Source organism: Spermophilus citellus (assembly GCF_964194105.1).
Source record: "Spermophilus citellus genome assembly, chromosome: 2".
Taxonomy (NCBI): Eukaryota; Metazoa; Chordata; class Mammalia; order Rodentia; family Sciuridae; genus Spermophilus; species Spermophilus citellus.
Window position 1 is genome coordinate 28489622 of NC_138183.1, and position 11878 is coordinate 28501499.

Below are 11878 nucleotides of genomic sequence, written 5' to 3' on the forward strand. Positions count from 1 at the left end.
ATTCACTTGTGATCTTGATAAATATTGCCACCTGGAGATGGTAGGAAATTTCTGATTGGAAGTTCCCTGAGATTTTGGCAATCTTTCTTAAACATCCTTTTCATCTAACATCTGTTTATTTATCCATATGTACATGTAATATATATGTAAACCATGTGTAAATAATGTATATAAGTACAAATTACCAAATAGTATAACTATATGTCAATTAATAAGGAGTTACAATCTATATACATACGTATATAATTATTATTTATATGTTTATAATTTATTTTATACATTAGTTGTACATAAGATTTAACTATATGTTGTTCATGATATGTAATTATGTATTATTTTCTCCACGTATATTCTTAGATGTAGAATTTATGGTTGAGTCACATACTTTTACCTGAAATATAAAAAGAAATATTTGATGATATTATACTGTAATCTGAAAAAAGCCCCTGAAAATGAACTCTAATTAAACCAATATATAAATATAGCCCTCAAGACTGGGAACAAAAAACAGGAGAGGTTCTAATAGTGATCAATGAATAAGCACATTAATAGGTATATTGATCAAGACTATTCAAGTTTCCATCATATAAGGCTGAAGAGATGAATCGTACATAAACTCCAAACACTTTTATATTATCTCAATAAAATTTGGGAAATTGGAGATTAATATGGAAATTAGGGAGTTGAACTATTCTCTTAGTTTCATCTTCCTTTTGATTTGAAGGATTTAAGGGTGTCAGAGAGCACCCTACTAGAAAGGAACTTCATCTCTATGAGCAAAATGGTTGGATCCTGTCAGTCAAGCTATGAGAGTAAAGACAGAGAAGAGAACTATTTTTGGAATAAAAATATAGCATAAATATATAAATTAATTTAAAAAATAGTCCTGCCAACGTCAACAACTAGTAGAATGTGAAAAAAAGAGAATGTTGTAATCCAAAACAAGGAATTAAAAATAAGTATGATGGAAAGAAGAAAATGAACCACATTAATAATTATGTTAAAATGAACACGATAGATATTTTTATAAATTACAGAAACTTAAAAGTAGCTGGTACAGTGGCACATGTCTATAATCCCAGTATCTTGGGAGGCTGAGGCAGGGAGGATTATGAGTTCAAAGCCAGCTTCAGGAAAAGTGAGGGACTAAGCAACTCATGTGAAACCTTGTCTCTAAATAAAGTACAAAATAGAGCTGAGGATTTGCCTCGGTGGTCCATTGCCCCTGAGTTCAATCTCTGTTACCCAAAAACAAAAACAAAAATATAACTTTCAGTAGATTAACATATATAAAGTTTTATAACAATGCATGAATATTTGTAAGTAATTATTATTAATAATAACTAAGAATTAATAAAGAATGAATGTAGCTTAGTAACTTCCATTTACCAGTAGGACATAGTAAGATGAATAGTGTCTGGACAAAGTCATTAGAATGCATTTGGAACAGGAATCTGAGAAGTACATAGCAAGTTAGGAAAGGGGTAATGTATGTCCTCAAGTCTTATGATTGGTTAATTAAAATACAGTAATGGACCCAATATAATTAAGTCTTTAGGGTATTATTCTTGAAGTTTCAAAAAGTATTGAGCGTCTTTCCCCTGAAGCAATTTAAAATTTTGGCTTAGAAAATTGCAGAAGTCCCTAAGAGCAAGAAATATTTAAATTGTGTTCCTGAGTCTTTAGAGAATTTACTGGGTCTGTAGAATGTGCCCCATTCTCAGACTGAAGTAGTGAATATTTGTTCTCCTTTCCTTTTGAAATAGTGAAACTAAACTATACTTCCTTTGGAAACACATTTGACTGTAATGTACAGAAAATTTTGAAATAATTTGGAAATGGTACCTTTGTCATCAATGTTTCCCAAACATTGGCTCCCCAACAGTAACACCTTTTTTTAGAAATCCATCAGCCTTGTAGAAAATTTTGTAGACTAGCCTGAAAATCAAAGATCAAGGAACAATTTGCTATGTGTGGCAGTCTGATCAGGTAAGTCTACCTTCACTTTATAGGTAATAGCTGAAAATATACTAATAACTAACAAATAAAAGAGTCAGACTTTATGAAATGAGTTTAAAGAAGTCATGTGTTGTGGGGATGGATTATTTCCTAATGGCAGTAGTGTATAAGGAATCGGAATAAAGATTCCAAGAGAAAGGTTAGAAAATAGAAATCTGGAGGGAGGAAGGAAAAACAATCAAAAGAATAGTTGTAAATCCAAAGCAATATGAACTTCTAAAACAGATGGTTGCTTAGGTCTAACTGGGAATAAAGATTTATTTGGTCAGAATGCATTTCCTACTCCTTGCTTCACTACAAGTGTCTACACTTCAAATAGTATCATTTTTTTTTTGGTTCTGTGAGGTCACAATAGTCTGCAGATCTGAACTCTTGATCAAAATGTAAAGCAGGTTGTTTTCACCAAGGTTTGATTTTGTAGCTATTTACCTCTTAGCACCAATTCGGCTTTGTTTGGTTCACTTTAGCAAATGTTTGTCCATAGTAATCATGAGTAGACAATGTTTTACCTTGTTCCTGTCCTGGAACCTTTACATGGGAAGGCTGTTAGGAATTTATTTGAATACAGATTTGGATTTGTGAAAAATGAAAATGAAGAGGAACAATGAGTCATTATCATTTTTTACAAATTTCTTCCTAACAGGAAGAAATTCTGACTTATGTTTGCATGAATATTTGGAAGCTTATTTTGAGTATTTCATTTTTTGTTGTTAGTGATGCATTTCTATGATAATTTTAGATATTATATTTGTATTACATTTACATTTAGATTTTAGATGAATGAATTGCAATAGCCTTTATTATCAAATGTCAGTCTGTGAGTTTCTTGTTTCAAACTGCAGTGGACATTTGTTATAATAGTATAAGATTATTCATTGCAAAGTGATTAAACTTTTGCTATACTGTGCATCCATCTCAAATCATAGATGTGATGAAAAATAGTAGATTGGATTGGTTAAGGAGAGATGCCTGGTAAAGCCTAACTGATAAATAATATTTGAAGATACTCTTGTAGAAGGATGATGGAAGAACAAGTCACCAGAAGATGAAGGAAACCAAAATAGAACTTGCCATGTGCTACGTGCTTTACAGACATTACCTAATTTATTTTCTGAAGGTCCTCATAATGAGGCTATTAAAATCTCCCTGTTATGCATGGGAATATGGAGACTCTGGGAAGTAAATTACCCAAGACCATGGGACTAATGACTGGCTAAGATAGTATTTAAATGCATGTTTTGTTTTCTACTAGGAAAAGTGGACCTGACATGATAATAAGTTGTATGGTGGCAGTGTTTAGAAGAATGATTCTTAAAGTAAAATTGCTTCTCAGCCACCATGTATCAAGGAGTAGGAATTTGAGTGGTGTTCTCTATAACACAGAATTAAGAAGGCAAATCTTGGCTTGAGATAAAAAAGAAATATTCATATTTAGTGTATAAAAGAATCTCAAAGCATAAAGTGTAAAAAGGATGAAAATAAGGGAACAGTAGACTGAAAGAAAAAAGACTCTAATAATGGCTAAAGGCAGAGCAGTGTGGGTAGTTAGAAGAGGAGTGAAATAGGGTGAAAGTCCTTAATTCAGACTTTGCTCTTGTGTAAAGTTTCATTAAGAAGGGGAAATGTCCTGTGTTAAGTGCCTGTTTGATTCCAGAAGTTACTTTTTGTTTTGTGAATTGATTGGAGCACTTTCAATGGATTCTGTGCTGAACAAGGATATAATTGGAAAATTGTATGTGTTTATGCGTGTGTACAGGAGCATTAGGAGGGGCCTATTTTTGAGAAAAAAAATCAGAGAGGCGGCTCATGACCTTCTGACGAAGGACTTTAGAGGTGACAGACACCTTTCATAATTATTGGGTGATAAAACTGTATAGTTCCCTGAAAACATTCAAACTGTGAACTGTTATGGAACTGCCATGTTAGAAGTTATCTTCTTAATTATAGGGTTTCTTTTGGGTCCTTTTCTATTAGACTTTTATAGCAATTCATTAAAATGGCAATTAATGGATGTTTACTTTACAGAATTAGCAGTCATAGACTGGGAGTCAATATATGCAAATCACATACATGATAAAGCACACATTCAGAACATGTAAAAAACTCTGAAAATTCAACAGAAAATTAAAAAAATCATTTAAAAACAGGCAAAAGATATGAACAGATCCTTTACCAAAGAGAATATAAAGATGCCAAAAAAATGACCATGGAAATATGTTCAACATCATTAGTCATTAGGAAATGCAAATTAAAACCATGATGAAATATAACTACATACCTATTAAAATGAATTTCCAAAACCTGTTGGCAATACTAAATGTTCATGGAGATGGGATGGCACATTGCTGGTTGCAATGCAAAAGTGACACAGCTGCTCTGGAAAACTACGTTTATTGCAAATTTAAATGTGAACTTTCTATATATGTGTATTATCCCACTACTGGATATTTACCATAAAAATAATGGAACCTGATGTTCATTAAAAAAATTGAAGCAAAAATACTTACATTACTCTAATTATAACTGCCCCAAACTGGAGACAACTCAAATGTTCTTTAAAAGATAAATGGATAGACAACTGTAATACACCCATTCAATGGAATTCTTGTTTAGCCCTAACAACTTGAATGAATATTAGAGGTTTTAAGCTAGGTGAGAGAAGCTCAACTTGTTTCCATGTCATTTGTAGGACATTCTGGATAAAGTGAAACTATGGGGCCAGAAATCACATCAGTGGTTAACAGGGTTTGTGAGTATGTGGAAGAAGTAAGTAGAAAAGAAATTGTATGAAAGATTTTTGGGAGGTTATAAAAGAGTTCTGTGATATGGTTATGGTGGTAGTTACTTGATTCTATACATGTTTAAAATTCTTAGAGTTGTACATAAAAAGGTAAAAAGTCTATTTATTTTTAACTGAATGATAGTTTTAAAAAATTAGGATAGAAAAATCATTCTATCTCTTTCACTGCTATTCCACCCTAAAAAGACATTCCATTTTGACAAGAATATTAGGCTTAAAGCAATCCTTAGCAAGAAGAGTGAAGCAAGAGGCATCACAATACCAGACCTTAAACTATACTACAGAGCTATAGTAACAACATCTGCGTGGTATTGGCACTAAAACAGACATGTAGACAAGTGGTACAGAATAGAAGACACAGAGACAAACACATATAAATACAGTTATCTCATACTAGACAAAGGTGCAAAAAACATAAATTGGAGAAAAGATAGTTTCTTCAACAAATGGTGGTGAGGGAATTGAAAATCCATATGCAGTAAGTTGAAACTAACACCTTATTTCTTACCATGAACAAAAATCTCAACTCAAAGTGGATCAAGGACCTAGGAATTAGACCAGAGACCCTATGCCTAAAATAAGAAAATGTAGGTCCAAATTTTCATCATGTTGGATTAGACCCTGATTTCCTTAACAAGATTCCTAAAGTGCAAGAAATAAAATCAAGAATCAATAAATGGGATGGATTCAAACAAAAAGTTTCTTCTCAGCAAAGGAAATAATGAGGTAAAGAGAGACCCTACATTTGGGGAGCAAATTTTTGCCACACGCACATCAGATCAAGCACTAATCTCCAGGATATATAAACAACTCAAAAAACTTAACACCAAAAAAAACCAAACACACAAACAAACAAACAAAACAACCCAATCAATAAATGGGCTAAGGAACTGAACAGACACTTCTCAGGAGAAGATTTACAATTGATCAACAAATATATGGAAAAATGTTCAATATCTCTAGTAATTAGATAAATGCAAATCAAAACTACTCTAATATTTCATATCTCTCCAGTCAGAATGGCAGTTATCAAGAATCCAAGCAACAAAAGATGTTGGCGAGGATGTGGGGGGAAAGCACACTCATACATTGCTGGTAGGACAGCAAATTTTTACAACCAATCTAGAAAGCAGTATGGAGATTCCTTAGAAAACTTGGAATGGAACACCATATGACCCAGCTATCCCACTCCTTGGTCTATATCCTCAAGCTTAAAAACAGCATACTACAGTAATTCAGCCACTTCAATGTTTATAGCAGCACAATTCACAATTTCTAAAGTATAAGAGCAACCTAGATGCCCTTCAATAGATGAATGGTTAAAGAAACTGTGGTACATATACACAATGAATATTACTCAGCCTTAAGAGAGAATAAAATTATGGAATTTGCAGGTAAATGGATGGAGTTGGAGAGTATCATGTTAAGCAAAGTAACCAGGGGCTGAATGTTTTCTCTGACAAGTGAATGCTAATCCATAAGGAGGGTGGTTCATGGAATAAGTGGAGGAACTTCAGATAAGGCAAAGGGAAGGACATGGCAAAGGGGTAGAAAAGATAGTGGAATCAGATGGACATCATTACCCTAGATACATGTATGATTGCACAAACGATGTGACTCTACTTCATGCACAACCAGAGAAGTGAAAAATTCTGGTCCATTAGTGTACACTGAATTGAAGAGCTTTCTAGTGTCATGTATAACTGATTAGAACTAATAAATTTTAAAAAAGAGAAAAAAGAATATTAGGCTTTGCACAAGAATTGCACCCTGTTTCCCCCCACTATTGACAACTAGGCACTAATATGATTGGGTTCATTTCTGACAATTCTCTCTTCAGTTTGATTCACTTCTTTTAATATTTTAATACTTTTGGGTTATTACCGAGTTCTGATCTGGAGCCACACTGCCTTTCTAAGTAATTTACCTCATCTCTGATATGACACATTGTGTATTATTTTTATGGTTTATAGAAAAATGTCAGATAAATATGTGCCACAGGAAGGTAGGCTTGAACTTGAACACAGGCTTTGCTAAGCATTTGATATATGACTTCAGGCTTAACTTCCCTATGTTAGGTTTTACTATCTATAAAAGAATAATATTGTGAGGTTTCAATGACATAATCTATGATAAAGATTCCTATGAAAAACAAACCTAGCCCAGAATAAATAATCAATATAATTGTCTCTCCCTGATACTCGTCCTCTTACATTATTTTTTTTTCTGTTTATTTTTCTTCTTTTCTTCTATTTCTGATTTTATTTCTATTTCCTCTCACTGGATTCATTACAATTTTTCATATTTGTGCATTGGTATACTTAGGCTTATTATAGTGGAATAGTTACTATTTAAAAAATGCTTTGAATTCTTACAGGTGAAATAGAGATGATAAAATGGAATGGGAAAACCAAACCATTCTGGTGGAGTTTTTTCTGAAGGGACTTTCTGGTTACCCAAGGCTTGAGGTACTCTTTTTTGTACTCATCTTATTATTGTATGTGGTCATCCTTCTGGGCAATGGCACCCTCATCATACTCTCCATCCTCGACTCTCGCCTCCACACCCCTATGTACTTCTTCCTGGGGAACCTCTCCTTCTTGGACATCTGCTACACTAGCACCTCAATTCCTTCCACTCTGGTGAGCTTCCTCACAGAAAGAAAGACCATTTCCTTCTCTGGCTGTGCAGTGCAGATGTTCCTCGGCTTGGCCATGGGGACAACCGAGTGTGTGCTCCTGGGAATGATGGCCTTTGACCGCTATGTGGCCATCTGCAATCCCCTGAGGTATCTCATCATCATGAACAGGAATTCCTATGTGACCATGGCAGCTGGCTCCTGGCTTTCAGGGGTTGTCAACTCTGCAGTGCAAACTGCATTTGTGGTACGGTTGCCTTTCTGCAGGAATAATGTCATCAATCATTTTTCCTGTGAAATTCTGGCTGTCATGAAGTTGGCCTGTGCTGACATCTCACGTAATGAGTTCATCATGCTTGTGGCCACAACGTTGTTCACTTTAATGCCACTGCTCTTGATTGTCATATCTTACTCATTAATCGTTTCCAGCATCCTCAAGATTCGTTCCTCTGAGGGTAGAAGCAAAGCCTTCTCTACCTGCTCAGCACATCTGACTGTAGTAATAATATTCTATGGTACCATTCTCTTCATGTACATGAAACCCAAGTCTAAAGACGCACTTAATTCAGATGGTCTGGATGCAACAGACAAACTTATATCCATGTTCTATGGGGTGATGACTCCCATGATGAATCCTTTAATCTACAGTCTTAGGAACAAGGATGTGAAGGAGGCATTAAAAAATTTACTGAGCAGAAGATTAATTTGCAAGTGAATGGAATATATATTGTGCTGTGAACTAATTGGACATTGTTCAAACTTGAGAATTACATTGGAATTTTGGTTACTTTATCTTTGCTGTTTTGTGTATCATGTTAAAATTATTAGATGCTCATAAAGAGTTTTCATTGTATAAGACAGTAAGGTAAGACATAGAAAGAGGTCACCTGCCATCAAGAGATGGGTACTTGCAAACTTTTTGAACAGTTTCTTCATATTCTGTATTTTTTTTTGCAGTATCAAGGTAGAAAATTGTGTACCTTTTTATGTTCTTTTTTTGCATACATACATTATTTCATAGGCAACAATTCATCAAATCATTAAAAATAAACAAAGCTCTCTATTGTGAAAAAAAGCCAAAGAAAAAAATCCCCAAAATGCTTCACTCATATTTTCTATTGGAGAGCTTCTATTGCAGTTTTACATCAATCTACAAATTTTCTTAGGCCACCACATGCTAACATGCTATTTATTTGGCAATCTATATTTAATTTAAACCCAAAGTTGCTTTACCATTGAGCTACATTATTAGTTCATTTTATTTTATGTTTTTTAATTGTTTTTTAAAGAGAGAGAGAGAGAGAGAGAGAGAGAGAGAGAGAGAGAGAGAATTTTTTGATTTTTTTTTTTTTTTTTTTTTTTTTTTTTTTAGTTTTTGGCGGACATAACATCTTTGTTTGTATGTGGTGCTGAGGATCGAACCCAGGCTGCACGCATGCCAGGCGAGTGCGCTACCGCTTGAGCCACATCCCCAGCCCTCATTTTATTTTGTGACAGGGTCCTACCAAATTGCTGAGGCTAGCTGCACTTTGTTATCCTCCTCCCTCAGCCTTCCAAGTCACTGGGAATACAGCTGTGTGCCATTCAACCCAGTTTAAGTGCTGTTTTTTTTCTTTCCCAACATTTAATGTTGGAAAATGATGTTTGGAACAAACTTCTGCCTAAGGCAGCATAAAAGTAAATTGTGAAATAATGATTTTTTGCAGACAGTTGATTTTTACAGATATATGCATAGTCTTCATTATTCAAAGAGCTTTGCATGTACCTAGTGCCCTTTGTGGTCTTAAGTAACTATCCTTAATCCAGAAAGTCTGACAAATTGAGAAACTGCAAACTTTATAAAATTCTGCAGAATGTTAAGAATTGACAAAAGGAAGATTTAGAATTGGCAAGTCTGGTTGGGTTTAGTGTGATCCCGAGCAACTAATTATGTCATACAATTAAGAAAAGAGAAACACCTTAGAAAGTAAAGTGAGAAAGGATTCTGAAAAAGAAAGAGTCTTTGGACCTGAGAATAGAGCATGAGTAGTAACTGAAATTTATTAAGCTGCAATTTTTCTCCAGGAAGTTTACTAGGGCATAAAAGCATTAACAGATATTGGAAAAGAAATGACATGGAATTGAATACTAGACCCTAGGTCAGGTCAAAAAATAGCCCAGACCTTGGTGATGAGACTGCAAATGGACTGGGCCTAGAACTCCTAGAGACGATATGCAAAGTATCTTTATATTGAGAATGTGACTGTATTGAAAGTTTAGCAATCCCATTTAGTGTGTAATATTGCAATTTAGAATAATTTTCAAACATATCATTATGTCCTATGGTAATGATACAGTGTATTATTGGGAAAAAAGAAAAGGAGAAAGTCTATGAATCTTAGAAGCAAGGATTCTTCAGCTTGAGTATTATTTATTGATTATATTTATCTATAAATGTTATTGAAAAAAATTTGAACAGGCTTTAAAATTTTAAGATGCACTTAAGGATATAAAATAAACGGCTTATCCCTGTTGATAAGTTATCCATTTCTTTTTCTGGAATTAACAAACTTTATATTTACAGAGATATGTGTGGGGGAAAATACACACACACACACACACACACACATATATATATATATATTTGTAATCTTTCTTACACCAACAATGGAGTGCCATATAAATTCTTCTTAATATTACTTTTCTACCTATTATTTCTTGAATATCTTTCCTTATCAGTGTACAGAAAAAGCCTCATTTCTTTTGACAGTAGAATAGTGTCCCACTGTTTCTATGTTCCTTTCTTGTAGAAATTTAAATTGTTTCCACATCTGTCATTATAAACAATATTTTAATTAACCAATTTGTAAGTTAATCACTTTGCAGGTAATGCCAGTACATCTGTATGATAATTACTGAAAAGTAAACCTGTTGTCAAAATTGTATGTATTCACTTGTGATCTTGATAAATATTGCCACCTGGAGATGGTAGGAAATTTCTGATTGGAAGTTCCCTGAGATTTTGGCAATCTTTCTTAAACATCCTTTTCATCTAACATCTGTTTATTTATCCATATGTACATGTAATATATATGTAAACCATGTGTAAATAATGTATATAAGTACAAATTACCAAATAGTATAACTATATGTCAATTAATAAGGAGTTACAATCTATATACATACGTATATAATTATTATTTATATGTTTATAATTTATTTTATACATTAGTTGTACATAAGATTTAACTATATGTTGTTCATGATATGTAATTATGTATTATTTTCTCCACGTATATTCTTAGATGTAGAATTTATGGTTGAGTCACATACTTTTACCTGAAATATAAAAAGAAATATTTGATGATATTATACTGTAATCTGAAAAAAGCCCCTGAAAATGAACTCTAATTAAACCAATATATAAATATAGCCCTCAAGACTGGGAACAAAAAACAGGAGAGGTTCTAATAGTGATCAATGAATAAGCACATTAATAGGTATATTGATCAAGACTATTCAAGTTTCCATCATATAAGGCTGAAGAGATGAATCGTACATAAACTCCAAACACTTTTATATTATCTCAATAAAATTTGGGAAATTGGAGATTAATATGGAAATTAGGGAGTTGAACTATTCTCTTAGTTTCATCTTCCTTTTGATTTGAAGGATTTAAGGGTGTCAGAGAGCACCCTACTAGAAAGGAACTTCATCTCTATGAGCAAAATGGTTGGATCCTGTCAGTCAAGCTATGAGAGTAAAGACAGAGAAGAGAACTATTTTTGGAATAAAAATATAGCATAAATATATAAATTAATTTAAAAAATAGTCCTGCCAACGTCAACAACTAGTAGAATGTGAAAAAAAGAGAATGTTGTAATCCAAAACAAGGAATTAAAAATAAGTATGATGGAAAGAAGAAAATGAACCACATTAATAATTATGTTAAAATGAACACGATAGATATTTTTATAAATTACAGAAACTTAAAAGTAGCTGGTACAGTGGCACATGTCTATAATCCCAGTATCTTGGGAGGCTGAGGCAGGGAGGATTATGAGTTCAAAGCCAGCTTCAGGAAAAGTGAGGGACTAAGCAACTCATGTGAAACCTTGTCTCTAAATAAAGTACAAAATAGAGCTGAGGATTTGCCTCGGTGGTCCATTGCCCCTGAGTTCAATCTCTGTTACCCAAAAACAAAAACAAAAATATAACTTTCAGTAGATTAACATATATAAAGTTTTATAACAATGCATGAATATTTGTAAGTAATTATTATTAATAATAACTAAGAATTAATAAAGAATGAATGTAGCTTAGTAACTTCCATTTACCAGTAGGACATAGTAAGATGAATAGTGTCTGGACAAAGTCATTAGAATGCATTTGGAACAGGAATCTGAGAAGTACATAGCAAGTTAGGAAAGGGGTAATGTATG

At 33.4% G+C, this 11878-nt stretch overlaps 1 protein-coding gene across 1 annotated transcript; it reads left to right on the forward strand.

The window, feature by feature from the left end:
- Positions 1–7215: 7215 nt before the first annotated feature.
- Positions 7216–8172, forward strand: LOC308640940 (olfactory receptor 13C9; the record flags this gene model as incomplete). The annotated part of the gene is made up of 1 exon (XM_081278974.1): positions 7216–8172. One exon carries the CDS (start codon positions 7216–7218, stop codon positions 8170–8172), a length of 957 nt encoding a protein of 318 aa, XP_081135100.1.
- Between the last annotated feature and the right edge of the window lie 3706 nt (positions 8173–11878).